This window comes from Notolepis coatsorum (assembly GCF_963971535.1).
Source record: "Notolepis coatsorum genome assembly, chromosome: 3".
In the NCBI taxonomy this organism is placed as follows: Eukaryota; Metazoa; Chordata; class Actinopteri; order Aulopiformes; family Paralepididae; genus Notolepis; species Notolepis coatsorum.
In genome coordinates this window covers 210763554-210789084 of record NC_140167.1, presented here as the reverse complement: position 1 = coordinate 210789084, position 25531 = coordinate 210763554, and the positions used below count along the sequence as shown (strand labels likewise).

Genomic DNA, 25531 nt, shown 5'->3' with positions numbered 1-25531 from the left:
AAAAACTACTTTTCTCTAGTCTGTCTCTCATAGCTTGTCACAGCCTACAAATGACGACCTACAAATCAAATGCAAATACATAGGTTCAGGATATGAGCTTCATAATTGTATAGAACCTGTGGTCAAAAGCATGACAAGATGTCTTCATCGTTTACAGCAGGAGACACCAACAGACCACATAATGAGCTGCTTAATGTGATCAATAACTTATATAGGCTGAGAAAAAAGAGAAGTTGACACCCCAGCAACAGGCACACTTTCAGGGTTTCATTAAACAATTTAAATAAATGGTCAAGCAATAGACGCTGTTACTCCAGCAAGAAGAGGCTGGAACATATAATTTTATATTCACCATGAGTTACCCCAACAGCGGGCACACCAGCCTGAAAACCAACACAACGTCACCATCCTGGTGAAAGAATAGCAGAGTTTGCAGAGTCAGGTTTCTCTCCATTCTCCACACACACGCAAACACACACACACACACGCACGCACGTGAAAACAGCTGGCTACACCTCCTAACCAGCATGTAGGGATGAATACCAATAGCACGCTTGTCCCCTAAAAACGCACAACCTGAATCCTATTACAAAGCTTATACAGATGGCAAAAGATTGTTTGACTCCAGTATCCAGTATTTGCAGACACAAAGCCAGCCAGGCCTTCTTACTAAACCAGCTCCTTGAAAATAAAGTGTAATTGTCTTCCTCTATCTTTGGATTTTTGTTGATTTACGATGTCCAGCTGATCAGGTTCAACCTCTTTGACTCTGAGCTTCTCTTGCAATGTTCGTCACTCAAAACCTTCTAGCGACTTAACAACATTTTCTTTCTCCATTTTGCTAAATTAGTTTACATTTACATTTACATTTAGTCATTTAGCTGACGCTTTTATCCAAAGCGACTTACAAGTTCTGTACAACAAGTCATCAGGAAGGGTACAACTCTATCAGCTGAGTAACAATGTTCATCAAAGTGTTGAGTGCTACAGTGCTACAGTGTAGGTTAGTTTATTAGGACAAGTGCATGAGTAAGGTTAGTTAGGGTTAGGTATTTTTTTTTTTACTTTTTTTGGTTGAAGAAGTGCGTCTTTAGTCGACGGCGAAAGATTGGACGGGTTTCGGCTGTCCTAACTGGAGTGGGTAGTTCATTCCACCATTGTGGGGCAAGGACTGAGAATAGGCGACTTCTCTTTGATGACCCTCCCGGAGCTTGGATAGGAGTGGGTCTGAGGCGGCCAGAAGATGCAGAGCGTAGGGGTCTTGAGGGTGTGTAGTTAGAGACCATTGACCGGAGGTAGGCGCCGGAGCGGTTCCCTTTGCCGCACGGTATGCCAGGTCGAGGGCCTTGAAGCGGATTCGTGCAGCAATGGGGAGCCAGTGCAGGTCCCTAAGAAGTGGGGTGACATGGGCCGACTTTGGTAGGTTTGAGTGTATCACTAACTAATATTTACCTTGCTCATTTAAAGTGCCCTCTATTCCAGATGCCACAGATTATGAAACTGTCCCCCGCTCTTACATTATGCAGATGATACACTCCTCTTATCCTCTGGGAAGATTTACAGGCAGGGTTCTTCAAGGACATCTAGCCCAGAACCTCTGATGTAACGCCTGGTGTCAACATGCACACACATCAATACATACATCAATCACCCTGTTAAATTAAAACCTGCGAAGGTCAGAGCTTTGACACAGCCACAAAATGAGAGTAGAATAACCAATCAGTCACAGATAGCAGGGATTAAAGCAAAAAAAAATCTCCTGACTGACATTTTTTTCAGGCCAAGTCATATTCTTATTTTAACCTCCACTGTATTTCTTTTTAATAGCGTTGGCGTTTTAAGGGAGCCTACTTGTTTCGGTTTCGTCGATAATCCAATGTACAGTTACCCCCCCACCCCGCCTACCCAACCCTTCCCTCCCCAACCACCTCCAATGTACAGTCCCCCCCCCCCTCCACCCAACCTCCTCCAATGTACAGTTTCTTCGTCAAATGTATATGCTCTCTTTTTTAGACTCTTATTGTATCACAAACAATACTGTGTAAATCTGGTACGTCATAAATGTATAGATGTAGCAGTATTATCTATCTGTATGTCATGTATGTCATATATGTTATGATGAATTGAAAATGGGGGACCCTGATGTAAAGAGGAAAGTCTTTCTCTGGTCTGCAACCCCTTGACAATTGTGTGTATTGAGCTGTACTGTATTGTACCCATTCTGCAATCCGTTATAACAATCAATCAATATTTAACCGATTGCAGAATGGGTACAATACAGTATGGCTCAATACACACAATTGTTAAGGGGATGCAGACCAGAGAAAGACGTTTGTCTTGTTTACATCATCAGGGTCCCCCATTTTCAATTCAGTGACATTTATGACATGCATGACATTGACATCATGACATTTATGGCATAGGGACATACTACAGGTATATAGTACTGTTACATTTGTGACATATACGATATGCAAATATACAGTAATGTTACCCATAGATCCTGACAGAGAGAATATATACGGTGGGGAGGAGACTGTCTACAGATACACCTGTGTGTAGGCCTGCCGCGATAAGCAATAAATCGATTAATTGCCGCGATAATTAAAATGAATGCAATGATTTTGACGGGCGCGATTAATTGCTATTTGCGCGTTTGTTTTAATGAGGCGGAACCAGTGCCCCTTGTCAGTCACTCTCCGTGTGGGTTGGCCGCTGGCGTTACTACAGAGCACAGCACGGGAATGAATGAATGAATGAATGAAAACTTTATTTAACAGATTGCAGAATGGGTACAATACAGTACGGCTCAATACATACAATTGTTAAGGGGATGCAGACCTGAGAAAGACGTTTGTCTTGTTTCCATCAGGGTCCCCCATTTTCAATTCAGTAGCAATTCATATTGCTACTGCTCCGTGGGGCAGTAGCAACGCCACATATTTAGCTTACCTACATTTCTCAATAGTGTTGCTCCTTTTAACCAAGTAGCGTTATTTGTAGTGTAACGTTAGAATAACACAGAATAACGTTAATACAATTACATGCATCATTGTTTACAATGAACGGGTGGGGCTAGTCAAAGCACTGGAGACGGGGACAAGTTAAACATGAATTAATTTATTATAACGGGTCGTTTTCGAGTCGTGCTGCAGTGCCTACGCACCACAGCTATTCTATTATATACGGCTTTGACGCGTCCTCATCGTTGATTGCCTGTAGTAGCTGCATCTAACGTTAGTAGCTAACGTTAAAACTAAAAAACACAACCAGACGAGACAAGTTGTCGGCTAGGATAGTCGCAACAATACTTCCGGTCCGGTCGGTGGGCTTCAAAATAAAAGTCTTAAACCGGAAAAGACGGAGCGGTGGGCTTCAAAATAAAAGTTTTGGGAAATAAATTTCTCAAATTTTTTTTTAACCGGTCGCAATAATATCGCTTATCGCGATATTTTCGGGGGCAATTAATCGCCCAGCAAAATTTGTTATCGTGGCAGGCCTACCTGTGTGATGTTGCTACGGAGTTAAGCTAATAAACGTATACTCACAACCACAGCAGGGGACTCACATATTGTACTGTGAAGTAACACGACAATGACAAACGTGTTGTTTCTGTTTTTCTTTTTGACATCGTTGCGGCACACGGAACAAGTTAACTCACCACTACAGCCCCCAGTAGCGCTGCCTAGCCAGTCTCTTCAAACGTCCTCTCCTCTCGAAACTTTTTGTTAGGTGGTCCCGCTGATCCTTTTCATCTGAGAACCCCGCGGTGGGTTCTCTTTTTAGTGGCCGGCTTACTCCTTCCATTTAACAGACGCTATTAAGCTAACGTTAGCTAATCGGTATATAGCAGCGAGTGCAAGCAGCGTGGTGGCTGTGACGTTGGTAAACAAGCAGTTGACGCGTGAGGCTGCAAAAAAGGCGACCTGTCTCTCGAGTCGCTGAGTGATGATGACTGCTTGGCGCGATAGGAAAAAAAAGCCCTTTTCCATATTTGGCGCCTCTGATTGGCTCAATTTTGTTTCAATCTGTATGCATCTACAAATCATGCAAATACTTCCGTCAGACTGCGAATCAAATGGACGGATCTCCCCAATCAAATTGACGGAAATCCGTCTGGAGACGGAATGCTTTAATGCATGAGATAGCAGTCTTGGGGGATTTTTAGAAATAGGGTTAGGGTTAGTCTTTCCCAAATATTCTTTCACCGACTTTTGACCTACAGGGATAAAAGCTCTGCAACATTTTGGCAGAGCAACATTTCCAACAGTGCTGAAATCTCCTGATAATGCACTTGTACTCTAACAACACCTTTTCTTTACTATTATACTTCCAACAGTAAAATAGCATTTCTTGTTGTTAATATAATTGATGATCAAACTGTGGCATAATAGAAATATAATAACACATTCATGCTTGTGTTATACTGTGATTTTAGCACTGGTCTACGACACTTGGCTTCCAAACGCATCACAGTGGTGCCAAAATATCCGGGTATAGCACTCCCTCTCAATGATTATTGCGCATCAATCAAGAGGACAAGGGAGGATTCAGAAATAACTTCACGGGTCAAAGCTGCAGCGTCTAGCTAGGTAACCGCATACAGTATGACTAACATTCATCAGCTACGGTAATACAAGCCCTTATCCTCAAAATTGAATCCAGTAGCATGTGTCTTCTTAGCATAACATCATCTGACCCTGCGTCCACCGAGAATGGCCTCCCGATTGGTTGCAGATGACATCGGCTCCCTGGAGGAAACGCACGGCTAGCCGCTTGTTGTACCCGAGCGCTCGGTTCCGGCCTCGCTCGCTATGCGCTCCAGGACCACCGCCGCTGTAACGGCAGGGACAGGGCAGCCTGTTATTCCCTCGTGGCTAAACACCGGTTAATGCCGTCATTAGTTGTAATTCACAGAGGTTGGGCCTCGATCTAAAACAGATGTGAAGATGCCGAGAGGTCAGTGCCAGCTGGGGGTCAGAGGTCGGCGTCGGGTCGCTCTCCTACGACCGTCACTAAAGTAGGTGTAATACTACCCGTGTGTCGTTAAACAAAGACAAGGAGCTGGGATCTATCAACACTGATGAACAGGCCACTGGATATTGAGGGATGGAACTTGTAAACACCCCCCGGGGATTTGCGGATCCGAGATGGATGAATAGCCTTTTGCCAGTGATATGACAAGAGGATACGTGAGAACTGGTTGGGAGATGGTTCACTTCTCTGTGCCGGCCGTTAAACTCGGTAGGGAGATCCAGAGTGTGTGGCAAACTCGGACTGTAATGTTACATTTCCCTGGTGTGAAATTGACAGCTCTCTATATTATGTTATGTTTATAGTTCATCATCCTGTGGGCCTGACCTGCATGGACCTGTCGTAAAAGAAAACAGTTTTCAGAGTCTCCCTCTCTCTCTCTCTCTAGCTCAATCATACACATACGCACACAGGGCCGGCCCAAGCCTTTATGGGGCCCTAAGCGGAATTTTAGTTGGGGGGGCCCCCTACAAGGCACGTCAACATTTATTTGGGTGTGTTTTGCTGTGCTGTCCCCAAAACCTGTTTTTGGGATTCGAACTTCGCCAGGGTTTTTCGAACCTACGTTCGAACCATCGTTTTTAATCATGCAAAAGATTTGCTCCTAAATCGTTCTTCTGGTTCAGTACTGTCGAGTCTTGACTTTAGGCACATTTACGCATATAACGTAGCGCATATTGCTGCGGTTATTAGTACCTACTTACTGGTCACGGGAGGCTTCAATAACGTTTGAATGATAATCCATTTTGTGAATACATTTGTTGAAACGACATCTTTGTTGGCCGACGGCTCCTGCTATCTTAACGTTAGCAAGCTAAATGTGCATAGCTTAATTAACGTGCATAACATACCTGTGTAACGTTAAGTAACCTGTGTTCCACTGGTTCGTTTGGGCTCAGCCCTACTGGCACTTAACCTCTTTAACAGCCCCTCTCTCTCCCTTACTCTCTCTTTAATCACAGATGAAAGGAACCCGCCAAAATAGCTGTACTTTCAAACACAATGCATAGGAACCTACAGCTCCCAAGCAACTGTGTTTTGTATTTTTGTGTGCTTTGTTTAGCTTGTATCCAATTGTCTTTGTAAAACTGTATAATTGTATTCATTCTTGTCTAATATTGAATACGGGGGACCCCGGGCCTGCACTTTGTTGGCTCATGCCACAGGCCGGCCCTGACACAACACACACAGGTTTATTACACCGTCACCTTGGGACCCCGGGCCTGCAGGCTGACCACAGCGGAGTGGGCCTCGGTAAACAATCAACACCTCTAATTGAATTTCACAGGAAACAGCAGATGGGGTCAGGGAGCAAGAAACAGAAACAGAAACCTTCAACTGATGTATTCTTTTCATCTCTAAGGATATAATGTGGACCGCGCATTCATTACGCCACCATCCCTTTCAGTTTCCAGTTAGGTCAGCTGGCTCAGAGGGCTCTATGTCTTTGGTGTTACAGGCTGCAAACAACTTGAACATGGAGGCCACATTGGAACTAGTCCATCGTTGTAATGTTTTCCTTCTTATTCATATTTAGATTAGACTGCTTTGTCCAAGGTACCCAGATCTGAAGTCCAGGCTGCCTGCTACTACTATCGCAGCCACATTATGTCACGTACCACAGCCTTCCGTCCCAAAAGCATTTGGATTTAAAGCTGCAATCATTATTTTCTGACCACTAACGGGGACAGCACTCGTTCTCTTTCGACCAAGATGAGAGTCTTGTTTTGCCAAAGTGATCATTGTAAATACATGGTATACAAACACAACACTGCCTTGGTCTACAGCAGAAAGGTAAACAAACAAAACCTCATAAACATTAGAAGATACTAGTAGCCTTCCAAAAGCTCCTAATTATGAAGAGCCGGAATAACAACCATTTACTGACTTGACTCCTTTTTCCAGAATATTCCAAAATAGATGTGACTTCCTGCACCCCGACCCCCTCAGTAGTTTCCACCCCAAACACCACAGTTCTCCACTTCCTGGAGTTACTCCGCTGAGAGAGGCAACATGAGAGCTTAGCACAATGCCGTGCAGAAAGAGCTACGGAGTGGATATAGGATAGCTCAGAGAACCCAAGGAACATTGTGCTTTATGTGGACCAAATCCTTGAGCATAAATCTCAAGGCAGCAGCCAATGTTGAAATTGAGTTTAGTCTAGTATCCAAAGACACTGGGCCATTCAACACGGGCACCGCACCGGCCACTGGCCACGTGAGGACAAAACGACATTCTGGTGAAAGTGTTGTACCTGTGTACAGTACGCCCATTCCATTTCTGCCTACTGTGACCCATGGCCCAAGAATAAGTCCGTTAACTGAGACCAGACTGTGTTTTCGCCCTCATCAATGTTTAAGGGTTGGGTTCCGTTAGCCAGTACCGTAGTAAAATGCCCAGATGCATTAAGCTTTGAGTTGTGAACGAATCCTCTCAACAAACCTCTCTCTCTCTCTCTCTCTCTCTCTCTCTCTCTCTCTCTCTCTCTCTCTCTCTCTCTCTCTCTCTCTCTCTCTCTCTCTCTCTCTCTCTCTCTCTCTCTCTCTCTCTCTCTCTCTCTCTCTCTCTCTCTCTCTCTCTCTCTCTCTCTCTCTCTCTCTCTCTCTCTCTCTCTCTCTCTCTCTCTCTACAACTCTGTCGTTTGATATGAAGTTCTGAATTGTTCAGTAACTTAAAAACATTGCTGAAAGAATATTTCGTTTCTACACCTCGAGTTCTTTACCTTAACGCCCTTTCACTACCACACTACAGAAGGTTAACCTTTCACTACCACACTACAGAAGGTTAACCTTTCACTACCACACTACAGAAGGTTAACCTTTCACTGCCACACTACAGAATGTTAACCCTTTCACTACCTTTCACTACTTAGTGTGGTAGTGAAAGGGTTAACCTTATGTTGCGTGGTAGTGAAAGGTTAACCCCTTTGTAGTGTGCCAGTGAAATGGTTAATAATGACCAGATTTGGGAATCTGAAAAGCTTTGGATTCAATAAGCAGATTACAGGACAGTATATATATATACTATATAGTACAGGATTCAGATTTGATTATTATGCTTTCAGACCTTATCTCCATGAGTTCTCCGTGAGAAGACTCTCTGATTCTGTACTTCTGTATGACGACTAATAAAGAAACTTGAAACTTGCTTTGTCAGATGTACAGCAAACTGTCAGATCCACTGATATATGGCCCTTTGGTCTCTATCTCCTTTTGGGTTTAGCAGAACATCCTCAAACGTGGCCAAAAGTTCCCTTTCCTGTTTTTGCAGGAGAGAACACCGAGCTTGACGAAGACCAATGGATTTGCCTGGACATGTGAAAAGGAAGTCTGCACACACGTTATATAGTCTAATCCCACTAAATCTGGGCAAAGATAGGTCATCATCACGTACGGCTGCGAGGTCAAAGTTCCCCCACGAGCTCACAGAGAAGGAAGACCAATAGATTCTGTACATTCATCCGGTGTGCAGAAGATGACAAATAGAGAACATGGAGTTCTGCAGCCAAGCAGATGCCTGGCAAACACAGAACTTTCCATTCCGACTATCGTGGTTCCGTCGCTCAGACACCCAGGAGTTCTCCCCCTCTTTGGGCAGAAAAAAGACTCGCAAAATGTCCAAATAAAAAAGACAACTACACACATACGAAACACACTACTCCCTGCATGCATGCACCCACCCACCTATGCACACACAGACACACACACTAGGGCTGCACGATTCTTGCTCAAATGTGAATCACGATTTTTCTCTCTAAGAATTGAGATCACGATTCTCTCACACGATTCTTATTTTTTCAATAAAATCATTTATTGCACTCTTTCTTAAACAGACAACATAACATATATGAAAGTGCTTGACTTAAACTTAAACATAACATATATGAAAGTGATTGACTTAAACTTAAAAAGTCTCTTGTAACATACAGAATAACTCAAGTCAGAATCGTCATTTAAAAAAGGTAAAAAGATTTGTATTATTAAAAAAAAAATCAATCGTCATAATTTAGAAATGAGATCGCATCGCATAGGTCTATGAATCGAGATCGCGATATTTTTTTTCGATTAATCGTGCAGCCCTAACACACACACACACACAAATGCACATACACACACACCACAAATCTACAGCAGCAGCCGCAACAACAACTGCTCAGCTCCCTGCCAAGATCACGTCCACCAGCTGGTTGTTAAAGGTCACCGAACCTCCATCCAAATCCTTTTATTTGGTCTCGCAAGTCGCGACAAGAGATATTGGGCTCGTCCACGAATTAGGAATATGATGGGAATGCAGTCATTTGTTTAAAATCCCTCTCTATTAAGCGGTAATCAAGCGAGGGGTTTGGAATCGACGCCTGGTTGTTGTCAGCTCCTAAACCTGGCCGGCGGGCCGCGCGGGTCCTTGTTTTGACACCGTCTGAGAGAGGAAGCCAAGCGCTTGAGACGAGTCTCCTCCCGGCGTTACTTAAGACTCTCCCACCGCAATCTGCGTACGATCTCATCTCACAAAGCGCACAAGTGTATCCTCGACAAACCTCCCGTCTCCTCTCTCCTTCTAATCGTTATCATCAGAGTGAGAGCGCTGTGTCGATGACGCTCACGCGGCTGCAGGGTACAGAGTGAGAGCGCTGTGTCGATGACGCTCACGCGGCTGCAGGGTACAGAGTGAGAGCGCTGTGTCGATGACGCTCGCGCGGCTGCAGGGTACAGAGTGAGAGCGCTGTGTCGATGAAGCTCGCGCGGCTGCAGGGTACAGAGTGAGAGCGCTGTGTCGATGACGCTCGCGCGGCTGCAGGGTACAGAGTGAGAGCGCTGTGTCGATGAAGCTCGCGCGGCTGCAGGGTACAGAGTGAGAGCGCTGTGTCGATGACGCTCGCGCGGCTGCAGGGTACAGAGTGAGAGCGCTGTGTCGATGACGCTCGCGCGGCTGCAGGGTACAGAGTGAGAGCGCTGTGTCGATGATGCTCGCGCGGCTGCAGGGTACCCCCCACCCACATTCCTGCGGTCCCGTTATCCGCTCAGGTCCAGTCATGCAGAAGAAGCCTTTGGTAACAGCCAGTGTGCCACAGTGTCTCCGCCGTCTCCATGGGGCAAAGAGCGACAGGTGCCCGGAGAGTGTAGCGACCATGGAAGGGCAGGTGTGGCGCTCAAAGAGGACTTTGATGACGTGCCATTTCAATTTGTATTTATTTCTTTAGCCGAAGCCACTTTGTGTAATTGTCAAAGCTAACAAAGATGCTTTTGTTTAATAGGTCACACTCCCTGAGCCAATAAAGGCAGGCTGCATGAGTATAGATTCATATATGTATGACCTTTGACCCAGTGTTGCTTAAACATCTTCCTTATTTCCCTTTATATATATAAAAATATACAGCACGACATTGTGACACTTTCCCCCATAATAATTAATCAATACGGTGATACATTTCTAGGCCTTGAGAAAAACAATGTCGAATTGCAAGTCCTCCGCTTTCACGGCAATTGAAAGTCCTTGAATTGAATCCCGTCCTTTTTTGCGTAGTCCTTTGTAAAGCAGGAAGCTGGAGCATATGTAGTACTAGCTAGCTCATTTTACTCTATACAGTAAAGCAACTTTTCTAAATACTAGACCCGAGAGTAGAATTCCCCTTCAAGCGTATGATTAAATGAAATTTGCATTAAAGAAAATGTCGACATCATACATTTCGAGACCTGCGGGCCCCCAGACCCCACTTCGAGAACCACTGACCTAAACACCACGGTAGTGGTAATAAAGTAGCGGCATATGGAGCGGTATGTGCAATACTGTGATATGTGCAATATGATAGTCTTTTGGAAAGTATGTAAAGTGTGTAGTGCAATGAATGTCTGTGTGTGTGTGTGTGTGTGCGCGCGTGTGTGGGTCTGTGGGATTATTGCTCACAGCAGTCCGTTTGTTCCAGTGTTTGGCAGCGGAGGGTAAACAGAGGTTACAGCTCTTGGAAAAGAAGCTTGTTTTCTAGTCTTTTTGTCCTGCTTTTGATTGTCCTGTTTCTTCTTCCAGATGGGGGAGGGGAGGGGAGGAGGGGGACAAACGGTGTCCGGGAAGCCTAAACTCTTATCCCAACGCATGTTTGCTTCCGCGTTCGCGCTCTGATTGGCCACTGACGTTTCTGGTCACGCCAATCGTGTGACGGCAAGTTCTTTCGCCGGTTAAGCTTAGGCACTCTTTTGAAGTTGGTTAAGGTTAGAGTGTGGATCGTAGGCGTTAGGTAGTTTGCTGCTGGTCGAGGCGGAAATGGGCGCGTCACGCGATTGGGCGCACATGTCGCGACTCGCATGACCAGAAACGGCAGTGGCCAATCAGATTCGCAAAACGCGAACGCGGAAGCAAACATGCGTTGGGTTAAGAATAGACGCGTCCAGGATGGGTTGGGTCACTAAAACCTAAAGAGAGGAGAGAGAGAGAGGACGTTTCTAGAACCTTCTAACCACAATCTACCTGGTCCCTTTGTTAGTAATAATAATCGAATCCCATCAAAGGCTTCAGAAATATAAATCCAAACACATGGATCTTCTCAGACAACAACCTGTGGCAAGAGCATTTCTGTTTACTATGAATAATACTAAGCCAGTGCTCCATCTCCCTCTGTCTGCACTCTGCCAAGCCGCTTCTAACAGCTCCAGATGACAATTACAGCATCTGCCCCCCCCTCCCCATATCACACACACACACACACACACGCAGACACACACACATACGGCTAGGAAGACACGGCAAGTTTTAGGAACGTGGGACCAGTGACAGAGATCTTTCTTTTCCATTCTAAAGGTGCAGCACTTCCAACATTCCCAGCCGGGGGTTCAAGTAGACGAGGATCTCAAACTGGAACCAGACATCTCCCCGACACACCCTGTGGGTCTGTTTCATTACGGTCGGCCGTTTGTATCAAGCCTGCGCTTTGAACCAAACAGATGCACAATCCATGACAGCAACGCACTACTATGCAAACAAAGACATTGTAATCACCCAACCCCCCCCCCCCCCTACTCCCGCCAGCTACAGCTACGGCCACCACCCACCATCATCGACTCGACTCAGCCTACTTCAAACAAACGCCACACAATCAAGGAGGCGGGTTTAAATTTCACCATCATTCTCTTTGAATTGTAATCACAGAACGGGGGAGGATTCTATTTAGTAGGTGAGCGACAACAGGCAGCCCACCACATTGTAATAGAATAATAAACACAGTTGTTCACTGTTACAAAAGATGAAATTGAACGAGACGGCTTTCCAAGAAGAACAGGGGCGCCGACGAATTGATTCATTGATTCAGTCGACAAATCTGTAAAACTGCATTTTCGAACATTATTATTATTATCCTCTAAATCTATAGATCAAAATACTTGTGAATGGTAGTAGTATGATGCGACATTAAAAAACGACCACTGTAATCAACTGAAACATTCAAACAAGACCCCAGTGACCAATTAGTCAACTCCTTCACAATGATCACCTTTTAATGACATGGCTGGGAGACGGGGACAGCCACACATATTGGAAACCACAATATACACAATGTCATCCGTCACTCATTCAAACCAAGACAGATATATCATCATCAAACCTTTATTTAACCAGAAACCGAGGTCTCTTTTTCAAGGGTGATCTGGCCAAGAAGGCAAGCACAAATTAGGACAAAACATACATAACAAGACACAATACACAATTACACATACAGTAGACTTAGACTACCATACAACCGATATTTTAAATGAAAAGTCAAATTCAGTTAAAAAAAAATACAAACACAATAAAACAATAGCAATCAACCAATAATTTGTATTCAACGTCAAAACAGGAGCAGCAGGTGGAGAGGATTTCCGATCTTTTTTGTTTAAAACAATACAAGGAGATCAGAGAGGCCAATTTGAGACGTGACTGGAGGTCATTCCAGACCCAAGGACCAAAATAAAATAGGCGTATTTTACTTGCCTCAGTCCGCAGGGGAGGTATTTTAAAACGCATCCAGGTGCTGGATCTGAGGTTGAGCGAGTTTTGAAGTGATTCAAGCTTGGAACTGATGTACCATGGAGGTTTACCAAGAACAGCCTTATATATAAAAACATACCAGTGCTGCAACCTGCGTGTAGCCAGTGAAGTCCCACCAATATACCCCCTGATATCCCTTGTGTTTGTCATTATGAAAAGGGTTTTTCATTCGTCGTCAGTCAACTAATCATCATTTTCTCATCAATATTAGCATGCAAATGTTCACAGTTCACAGCGTAGAACATTTTATGAAATCGTTAACTATTCATTTAATTTCATATCAGAAGATTTTTAACACTTTGAAGTGTGCATACATTTAAAGCAATGGGGTTATTATTACTAGTATGTGGTTAGACAGGTACGACTCTGGTCTCATAAAACACACAAGTGTAGTGTTTAAGTGTTTATCAGCGGAATAATCACTAGGATGATTTTTATACGACGATAGTTTATCTTCATTAAAATGTTGGTGGACCTTAACCCTTGCACTGCCACACGACAGCCGGTTAACCCTTTCACTGTGACACTACAGAAGGTTAGCCCTTTACTATCACACAAACGACGGTGATGCTCCATCATTAGCATCATTAGCTCCGCGGATCCTTCTGTCGTGTGGCAGTGAAAGGGTTATGGTCCACCAACATTTTAATGAAGATATAGGTCTACATTAACCCTTTCACTACCAAGCGGTTAACCCTTTCACTGTGACAATACAGAAGGTTAACCATTTCACTGCCACACGACAAAGGGTTAATAACCCTTTCACTACCACACTACAGAAGGTTAAGGTTGACAAGACGTCGGTCAATCAAGTCATCTGTCCTCGACCATATCCTGTGCCCAAAAGCGTCAACAATTCCTTTAAAAGAAAGTATTTTTTATATCCTTAGAGAAGGCAGAAGGGGAAATGTTATTGTAAATGAATCATGCAGCTCATTGTTGCAATGGTTGCAATTTCGGATGAAAAGAAAACTCAGTTTTTTTACGCTAGAGTAAAAGTGAATGTTGTTGTCGTTTTTGGAATTCCGCCCCCCGGAAATGTGTCACGGCTCCCACACACACAAAGTACGACTCGGTTTCCTTCGTTTTGTACCAAAAGAGCCGGCGTTCAAAAGAATCGAATCGTTCCGTGAACGTCACATCACTACAACACCGCTGAGGGCTACCTGGGGCCAAACCACTGGCAGCTACAGGAATCTCTCTTTAATGCCTCGCAGCACAAGGTGGCGTGTCTCTCCTTTTTAGCAAAGCAAACAGGCCACAACAGGAAAGCACAATATTTGCCCGGCCGGCTAAATGATGGGCCGAACTGGGCACATGCGCACGAGGCCGACGGCCGGGGAACAGTCGGTGTCTTGTGGGCCCTCCGCTGCCCGCGCTGCCCGGCCCAATGGAGGCTTTATACCAGCGGAGGGGCGTGTGTGTGGCGCTGGAATGTTAAATACTGGAGGAATGCTATTTATTTTCACAAACACCACCACGCGCCCCCCACCCCAACACACACACACACACACACACACACACACACACACACACAGCCAAATGCACACACACACACTCACACACGCGGTCCAGCAGGAATACCTTAGAACTCCTGCTCCCTACCTGAGGTAAGGTCAACACAGGCACCGACTCTCAGCCTTGAAGTGGTGCCATGTAGTCAGTTCATAAAGACGTCAACGTGTAGGGAGACACGCAGTGGCGGTGCGGGGGACAGGGGGGGGGTGTGAGGGACAGGGGGGGGGTGTGAGGGACAGGGGGGGGTTGTGGAGGGGAGCGGCCGAAAACAAATCCGGTGGAAACACTTCGGTGCTTTTAAGTTGCTGCTTCGTTTTGAGCGTGGTGTAAAAAATGTCACATGCTACTACTTAAGCAAACAGATGCTGCTGGTGTAAAAGAAAAAAAAATCATATTCCCTTCGCCGCGCGCAGATGAGTAATATTTACAGGGCCGGGGCAAGAAGCCTTTCATCATGCCAAGACGGAACGTCGTCTAGACAGAGGCCTTGTCCTTTCATGAGGGTATCGTCGTCCGCGACCCATGATGATGACGCTTTGGGCCGATCCGGAGAGAAGAGGAAAGAGTGGTCTTTGCCTGCAATACAGACGGACAGTGATGTGGTTCTCACTGTGGCCGCTGTGTGAGTGTGTGTGTGTGTGTGTGTGTGTGCGTGTGCGTGTGTGTGTGTGTGTGTGTGTGTCATCAAAACTGCACCGGGTCAGTCAGCGCCTGGCTCGCTCGCTAGCAGCGGAAACGGGACAGTGTCTCGGGTCGGTGCGAGGCGAGAGGAGGTGCCAGGCCTCAGCGCCAGCCAGGTGTCCGCCGGCCGCGAGGCTCTTTGAAGACGCCAGACATGCCGCCGGTGTGCCCGGAGAGTTCAAAGGTCACCATTGCGCTCATATAAAGTGGGATGTTTGAAACGGTTTAAAAAGATGGGTGACACACCCCCCCTATAGGTTCGACGATACCTCGATAAAAAAAACTAAACAAAAAAACAACCTATAGCTAGAATATTGAAACTGTTAATGTTCCTTGCTGAACATAGAAAGAGGGCACTGGTTAAGTGAAAATACCTAGATCAGATATTAATACGGTAATAATACATACTATGAAATCATAATAATACATGATACTACACTCCCCAGAGATGGTGTACTGTGTGTAGAATGTAGACAGGATAGAGGATTAGCCATTACTGTCCTGTCTTTGTCAACACTAACGTCAGTAGTACCGCCCCGGCAACCAGCTAGCAACGTCCCAGCGATGTGGCAGTCCTCCTTACAGCAGCATCTTCTTGCTTGAATATGAGCCGTCATCAATGCTCAATCAATGGTATGTTTTTGCCAGAGACAGAAGGGCCGTGGCTAGAAGGCATCCACCTTGGGAAGGAGTCTGAGACGTGGACCGTCTTAGCTATACCTCCGTCACCAGCTCTGGGAGAATAGGCAGACAAGGTTATTATGATGATATGAATGGAATGAATCTGAAAAATCGCTTATACCAGTAAAAGTAGAGGAGGCTTATTTGATTGAGTAACAGATTTGCCATGTTTAGAGTCTTAGAAACATGTTGACATTTTTTATTTTTATTTTTTTTTTACTTTTATGGATTGTTATAATCTTGGGTGCATACCGATTCCATACTGTATTTCACCTTTTTTATATATTTTTTTTACTATTTAAAAATTAGGCTAAGCTAGGCTAACAATTTGGCTAGTTTTGACATCAAATTGAGTTGTCAGTGAGATCATCGCCTCCCATTCATTTCCCCACCTGTCATCTCTCTTCTTCCTGTATCAGAACTTGTAAGTCGCTTTTGGATAAAAGCATCAGCTAAATGACTAAATGTAAATGTAAATATAATGTATCCAGCCTTGCTCTGTTTGCATTACAGCAGTGACCACAGAAGAAGAGCAGTACGCATGCGTGGCATGGTGTGGACTCCTCACACTGACCACAGAAGAAGAGCAGTACGCATGCGTGGCATGGTGTGGACTCCTCACACTGACCACAGAAGAAGAGCAGTACGCATGCGTGGCATGGTGTGGACTCCTCACACTGACCACAGAAGAAGAGCAGTACGCATGCGTGGCATGGTGTGGACTCCTCACACTGACCACAGAAGAAGAGCAGTACGCATGCGTGGCATGGTGTGGACTCCTCACACTGACCACAGAAGAAGAGCAGTACGCATGCGTGGCATCGTGTGGACTCCTCACACCACCCACATGACGTCACGGCAGCTTTATCAATGACCCCCATTATCTTTGGAAAATGACAGATGTCACATGATGGACCTGCCTTCGAGGGGGGGAGGGGGGAGGTTCCCAGCTCTAGTCAAAGAGCTCTCCGGACCCACCCTCGTCGCACCGGACTGTCTGTCTGCCTGTCTGTCTCTCAGACGGTTCCCACCCTCGTCACACCGGACTGTCTGTCTGCCTGTCTGTCTCTCAGACGGTTCCCACCCTCGTCTCACCGGACTGTCTGTCTGTCTGTCTGTCTGTCTCTCAGACGGTTCCCACCCTCGTCTCACCGGACTGTCTGTCTGCCTGTCTGTCTCTCAGACGGTTCCCACCCTCGTCTCACCGGACTGTCTGTCTGCCTGTCTGTCTCTCAGACGGTTCCCACCCTCGTCTCACCGGACTGTCTGTCTGTCTGTCTGTCTGTCTCTCAGACGGTTCCCACGCTCGTCTCACCGGACTGTCTGTCTGTCTGTCTCTCAGACGGTTCCCACCCTCGTCGCACCGGACTGTCTGTCTGTCTGTCTCTCAGACGGTTCCCACCCTCGTCTCACCGGACTGTCTGTCTGTCTGTCTCTCAGACGGTTCCCACGCTCGTCTCACCGGACTGTCTGTCTGCCTGTCTGTCTCTCAGACGGTTCCCACCCTCGTCGCACCGGACTGTCTGTCTGTCTGTCTGTCTCTCAGACGGTTCCCACGCTCGTCTCACCGGACTGTCTGTCTGCCTGTCTGTCTCTCAGACGGTTCCCACCCTCGTCGCACCGGACTGTCTGTCTGTCTGTCTGTCTCTCAGACGGTTCCCACCCTCGTCGCACCGGACTGTCTGTCTGTCTGTCTCTCAGACGGTTCCCACCCTCGTCGCACCGGACTGTCTGTCTGTCTGTCTCTCAGACGGTTCCCACCCTCGTCGCACCGGACTGTCTGTCTGTCTGTCTCTCAGACGGTTCCCACGCTCGTCTCACCGGACTGTCTGTCTGTCTGTCTGTCTCTCAGACGGTTCCCACCCTCGTCGCACCGGACTGTCTGTCTGCCTGTCTCTCAGACGGTTCCCACCCTCGTCGCACCGGACTGTCTGTCTGTCTGTCTGTCTCTCAGACGGTTCCCACGCTCGTCTCGCCGGCCAAAAGATGGACCTCGAGGAGAACTGATCCTGGAAAGCCTTTGATGTGCCAGTAAAAGAGAGAATTGGGGAGTTTCCTGAATACACAAATGTGCATGTTATTATGCAACAGAAACCACAGACCCACTTAAAAGGTGCTGTAAATGGTGTTTTTCTGTTAAAAACAAGTGGTCGTCTACGTGTTAAAATAATAACTCTACATTCCACAACGACAGCCGTCACTGATATGAGGTGTTTGGTCAGTAACGTGGGTCTCCCAGTCTCTCCGCTCTGCAGTAGATGGGAAATAAATGTTCTGGTGGTATCCCCGTTCCAGCTTCATCCAATCGGGAGAGAGAACGAGTCAAATAATCTGCCAGTGCAGTAAGCAAATTTGGACTGAACATCTTTACTGAGCAAACAATCTATCTCTACACTGTACAGGCACATTACTGGAAGACCCATGTTACTGAGCAAACAATCTATCTCTACACTGTACAGGCACATTACTGGAAGACCCATGTTACTGAGCAAACAATCTATCTCTACATCTACCTGTAGGCACATTATTACTGAGCAAACAATCTATCTCTACACCTACAGGCACATTATTACTGAGCAAACAATCTATCTCTACACCTACAGGCACATTATTACTGAGCAAACAATCTATCTCTACACCTACAGGCACATTATTACTGAGCAAACTATCTATCTCTACACCTACAGGCACATTATTACTGAGCAAACTATCTATCTCTACATCTACCTGTAGGCACATTATTACTGAGCAAACTATCTATCTCTACATCTACAGGCACATTATTACTGAGCAAACTATCTATCTCTACATCTACAGGCACATTATTACTGAGCAAACAATCTATCTCTACATCTACAGGCACATTATTACTGAGCAAACTATCTATCTCTACATCTACAGGCACATTATTACTGAGCAAACTATCTATCTCTACATCTACAGGCACATTATTACTGAGCAAACTATCTATCTCTACACTGTACAGGCACATTATTACTGAGCAAACTATCTATCTCTACATCTACAGGCACATTATTACTGAGCAAACTATCTATCTCTACACTGTACAGGCACATTATTACTGAGCAAACAATCTATCTCTACATCTACAGGCACATTATTACTGAGCAAACTATCTATCTCTACACTGTACAGGCACATTATTACTGAGCAAACTATCTATCTCTACACTGTACAGGCACATTATTACTGAGCAAACTATCTATCTCTACACTGTACAGGCACATTATTACTGAGCAAACTATCTATCTCTACACTGTACAGGCACATTATTACTGAGCAAACTATCTATCTCTACACCTACAGGCACATTATTACTGAGCAAACTATCTATCTCTACACCTACAGGCACATTATTACTGAGCAAACTATCTATCTCTACACCTACAGGCACATTATTACTGAGCAAACTATCTATCTCTACACCTACAGGCACATTATTACTGAGCAAACTATCTATCTCTACACCTACAGGCACATTATTACTGAGCAAACAATCTATCTCTACATCTACAGGCACATTATTACTGAGCAAACTATCTATCTCTACACCTACAGGCACATTATTACTGAGCAAACTATCTATCTCTACATCTACAGGCACATTATTACTGAGCAAACTATCTATCTCTACACCTACAGGCACATTATTACTGAGCAAACTATCTATCTCTACACTGTACAGGCACATTATTACTGAGCAAACTATCTATCTCTACACTGTACAGGCACATTATTACTGAGCAAACTATCTATCTCTACACTGTACAGGCACATTATTACTGAGCAAACAATCTATCTCTACACTGTACAGGCACATTATTACTGAGCAAACTATCTATCTCTACATCTACAGGCACATTATTACTGAGCAAACTATCTATCTCTACACTGTACAGGCACATTATTACTGAGCAAACAATCTATCTCTACATCTACAGGCACATTATTACTGAGCAAACTATCTATCTCTACATCTACAGGCACATTATTACTGAGCAAACTATCTATCTCTACACCTACAGGCACATTATTACTGAGCAAACAATCTATCTCTACACCTACAGGCACATTATTACTGAGCAAACTATCTATCTCTACACCTACAGGCACATTATTACTGAGCAAACAATCTATCTCTACACCTACAGGCACATTATTACTGAGCAAACTATCTATCTCTACACCTACAGGCACATTATTACTGAGCAAACTATCTATCTCTACACCTACAGGCACATTATTACTGAGCAAACTATCTATCTCTACACTGTACAGGCACATTATTACTGAGCAAACAATCTATCTCTACAGGCACATTACTGCTCCTATCTCTACAGGCACATTACTGCTCCTATAATATATCTCTACATCTACAGGCACATTACTGCTCCTTTGCCAACTTAATTTTGTTGTATCCTGTACTTGTTGCTTGTTAAAGGGGATATTTCAAAAGTGAGCAGTCTTACCTCTGTCTAAAGTCATCTACTAATAAACTAGTGACCTCTGCTGTCAACGCCACCATTCATCCCAGGTGTGAGGCTCCTCATTTACTTCCATTCATTTTGAGGAAATAATCGAAATACCATACTTTAGAAGTATAAACAAACTATTCAGCAATATTATTATATTAATATATTTTCTGAGTCAATGGTAGTTTTGGGGTTCAGTGTCTTGTTCAAGGGCACACAGGCAGAGATGGGGTGGGCATCGTAGATCAGGCAGCCACCCTTCAGTCACCAGCTCACAGTTGGAATTATACCCTCCTCAGTGGCGGAAATTGAACCAGCAACCTTTCGGTCACTAGCCGGCGCCGCCTCTTTAGCTCTAGGCCATCCTGCCTCAAATATTCACAGAACTTGTCTTCCAGCAAGGCAGCAGGTAACCATGGTAACTACTCCCCAACATTACAGGACAGGATAAACAGGACACTCAAATCTACAACAAACTGACCGGATCTGCTTTTATTTTGCAAAGGTTATAAATCTGTGAAGAAGACACACCAAATGCCAAAACAAACACCCTTTGACTCAGAATTGTTTTGTTTTATTGAAATCTGTACAGCAGTCGTTTGTTGAGAAGTATGATATTTAGACTATGTCCCCAAAATGAATGTAAGTGAATGAGGAGCCTGACACCTGAGAGGAATGGTGGCGTTGACAGCTAAAGGACAGCAGTGTGCCAGTGTCACTATGTTACTTGTACAGTATATTACTTTAGACAGACGTAAGACTGATTAAACTTGACAGGTTCTACTAAAGTATATATCTATAAAATATAAAGTGACTCTCTAATCTAAAATCTGTGATGGCCGTCGGAATGTGGGCTATTTGACATATTATAACAACAATAAAAACAAAACGACAGCACTTTTAGTGTTTTATTACCCGGCTATTACCCAGGATGCTGGTCCTTCTCAAAGTGTGCTTTTATTTCTTCGCATCCTCCTGGGAACTGCGGTAACACTACTGTGAATGTGGAATGACTTAGCGACAAATTAAGAAAGAGTGCTGCTACTATCATCCAAAACACAGAGAAAAACATTTGTTGAAGCATGCGATGAGACACAAGCCCACAGCCAGTTATAATACAAAAAAAGGAGAAGCATGAAGTCCTCTGGAATTGAAAACAAGTGCACAGACTGTGCGTGTTAAGTCGAATACCTGCTTTGATTTGGTTGCTGCATCATCATGGGCCCTTGTCTGGAAAATGTATGAATGGAGACATGACTCATTGATGACAAAAGCCTGTATGGTTTTGTGTGCGTGTGCATGATGTGTGAGAGCCTGACATTGTCTTATCTATACAGCAATGCATTTATATTTGGCAGCACTGTACGCAACTTAAACCCTTTCACTGCGACAACAATACACAGAAGGTTAACCCTTTCACTGCCACACGACAGCCGGTTAACCCTTTCACTGCGACAATACACAGAAGGTTAACCCTTTCACTGCCACACGACAGCCGGTTAACCCTTTCACTGCGACAACAATACACAGAGGTTAACCCTTTCACTGAGACAATAAACAGAAGGTTAACCCTTTCACTGCCACATGACAGCCGGTTAACCCTTTCACTGAGACAATAAACATAAGGTTAACCCTTTCACTGCCACATGACAGCCGGTTAACCCTTTCACTGAGACAATAAACATAAGGTTAACCCTTTCACTGCCACACACGACAGCCGGTTAACCCTTTCACTGCGACAACAATACACAGAAGGTTAATAACCCTTTCACTGCCACACGACAGCCGGTTAACCCTTTCACTGACAATACACAGACGGTTAACCCTTTCACTGCCACACACGACAGCCGGTTAACCCTTTCACTGAGACAATAAACATAAGGTTAACCCTTTCACTGCCACACACGACAGCCGGTTAACCCTTTCACTGCGACAACAATACACAGAAGGTTAATAACCCTTTCACTGCCACACACGACAGCCGGTTAACCCTTTCACTGCGACAATACACAGAAGGTTAACCCTTTCACTGCCACACGACAGCCGGTTAACCCTTTCACTGCCACACACGACAGCCGGTTAACCCTTTCACTGAGACAATACACAGACGGTTAAACCTTTCACTGCCACACGACAGCCGGTTAACCCTTTCACTGCGACAACAATACACAGAAGGTTAACCCTTTCACTGCCACATGACAGCCGGTTAACCCTTTCACTGAGACAATAAACAGAAGGTTAACCCTTTCACTGCCACACGACAGCCGGTTAACCCTTCCACTGCCACACGACAGAAGGTTAACCCTTTACTATCACACAACCGACGGTGGCCGGGGGTTAACCTTCTGTCGTGTGGCAGTGAAAGGGTTAACCTTCTGTGTATTGTCGCAGTGAAAGGGTTAACCTTCTGTCGTGTGGCAGTGAAAGGGTGAAACCAGTCTTTCCGTCACTCACCAGCTGTGCGTCACGTCGCTCGGCAGCACCAACAGCTGTTTGGGGGACGCGGCTCCCCCCCCCCCCCCCCGCCGAGTTGATAACAACAATGGTGGTCATTATTCAAGGCTCATGCAGGCGAATCTGGTTTGGGGAAGAAAAGGAAAAAAATGCTAAAACGCCCCCCCCCCCCCCCCCCTACATACCTTCTGATAAGCGAGCTGCAGATAGTTGTAGGGGATGCGCCGGTGGAAGTCCTGCAGCACGTCCTCGCTGACTTTGTGCACGGACTGCGTGCCCAGTATCTCCTCGATGCACTCGTTCATACACGAGGACCTGCGCAGCACCACGTCGAAGAACCGCAGGTCCGACACGGTGCCGGAGACGGTGCCGGTGGGGGTGCCGGACTCGAACCGGTGCTGCTCCTGGCACCGCAGCCGACAGCGCACTTTGGTGCGGCGGACCTGCGCGTAGCTGCTGAGCGCGCCCTCCATGAAGCGCACCACGGCGCCGTAGTCGTTGTTGTAGAACGCCTGGACCGCGGTGTCGTACAGCAGGTCGTAGGGCTGCAGGAAGGAAGAAGACGCGACCGAGGAGGAGCACAAGAAGACGGCGAGAGTCACCAACAGAGCGCCCGGGGAAGAAGAGTTTACATCCATCTTGGCTGCTGGCTGCTGCTCCTGACGCGCGGATCGTCTCCAAGCTGCGGGTGGTGGTGGTGTCAGTCAGGGCTGCGTCCAGAGCGGAGTGTGATAATAATAAAGTCACATCAGAATAAACCATAAATGTGGTCCGTTAGGTCTCCATGTGTGAAAGCAGCTCATTTGGTCACAGAGGTGGATGGTGTAGCAGCAGGGCGGCACTGGACTGACTGGGGGCTGTAATGACCCCCCACTCTCACTCACTGCGCAAACTCCTCCTCCCCTCGAACAGATGAATGGCCCATAATAATAATAATAATAATAATAAACACGCTCGCTCTTCTGGTAATAATACCTCTCAGACTCCTGTTTGTTAACAAATACAAGATACAGAAATGGTTGAAGTTTCAAAATGTGACTTTAGTTGAATTTAATGTTGCATGTATAAAAGCAAAGTATTCAGTTATTCCAAAATAGTATTGGCTTTAATTGTAAGGACATATACATTTGACTGGGCATTTAATGCTAAAGAATATGTCATACTCTAACTCTATTATGTTCCACAATAGGATTGTAATGGAGGTACTTTCTAGAAGAGTCCTGTCTCTGTCTTCTGGAGTATTATGTTTCTGCTGTGATGCCTGCTGCAGGCATTGAGTGAACACTGTCTCCCTCTTGTGGCTCACGAAGGAACGATTCAAATAACCTACTTCTCCTGAACTGAATTGACCTCTTCGAAAACATCCAAAGGCATCTTATTTCTGAAGACAAAAAGTTAAATGTTTGAACATTTGGAACCTTCAAAACAAACGCATAATAAGTAATAATTATTTAATTATTATTGCCATATATAGCATATCAGAATCAGAAAAGTCCAAGTAAGCAAGAATTTGTCTTGGTCATTTTGTGCATAAACATTAACAGACAAAAGTAGAATAAAATAAAAATAATTTTAAATACAGTGGAATATAATAGAATATATACATATAATTTTCATATGTAGGTCAGTATTTGTACATTTGCCCTGTATATACATATCTGCCACATTATGCTCTTAGTCTATTAATTTCAATAACCACTGTACACTCGCAGATTAGATGACGAGTGATATGACATGTAATTCCTGCACCTTATATGATTATGAATATGGTAGAAATGGACAATCTTCTCTTGTCATTGAAGTGTGATGAGCCATGTGGCTATGGTAACTGTGGTAACCTAGGTGGGAAGCGTCTCCAGCTTTCAGCTAGGATTAACCCTTTCACTGCACTACCAAAAGGTTAACCCTTTCACTGCGACAATACACAGAAGGTTAACCCTTTCACTGCCACCCAACAGCAGGTTAACCCTTTCACTGCCACACCACAGAAGGTTAACCCTTTACTATCACACTACCGACGGTAACCATCGGTAGGTAGTGTGATAGTAAAGGGTTAACCTTCTGTAGTGTGGCAGTGAAAGGGTTAAGCCACTGTGTCATATTCTATTTATTACCATATGTTTAAATGAAGGAGTGTATCCACACAAGTGGAAAATAGCAATGGTTACTCCTCTACAATGGTTACTCCTATTAGCATTCTGTCTGTTTTGACCAAAACTATGCAGGATAATATTATATTTAAACAGATTCAGAGTGAACAGATTTATTCACTCTTAATTCCAGCATGCATATACTGTAAGGTGCGTTACTCAACTTGTGTACAGCTTTAACACAATTAACAGATGACAACAAATTGACAGAAAATGAATGGTAGGTACTGTATTGCTGGACTTTGAGTGCAGCTTTTGATTTAATAGACCATGAGTTACTACTCATCAAACTAGCTGCTTATGGATTCAAGACTTCTCAATTGAAAGAGCTATCAATTGGATGAACAGTTATCTATCCAATAGACAACAGTGTGTTGTTTTTAATGGTACCATGTCAAACTTTAAGTCACTGCAATGTGGAATTCCACAGGGCAGCTGCCTAGGTCCGCTTCTCTATTCCATATTCACAAATTATCATCCCTATGTAATACAAAATACATGCTTGGT

The 25531-nt window shown here is 44.9% G+C and overlaps 1 protein-coding gene across 1 annotated transcript in view; it reads right to left on the bottom strand.

The window, feature by feature from the left end:
* The window catches only part of p3h2 (prolyl 3-hydroxylase 2), a 66907-nt gene extending 43132 nt beyond the window's left edge, over nucleotides 1-23775 (bottom strand). The window contains 1 exon segment of the mRNA XM_084311530.1: nucleotides 23060-23775. Within this exon segment, the coding sequence (XP_084167656.1) occupies nucleotides 23060-23512 (453 nt within the window). The 5' untranslated portion in view covers nucleotides 23513-23775.
* Nucleotides 23776-25531: the final 1756 nt, after the last annotated feature.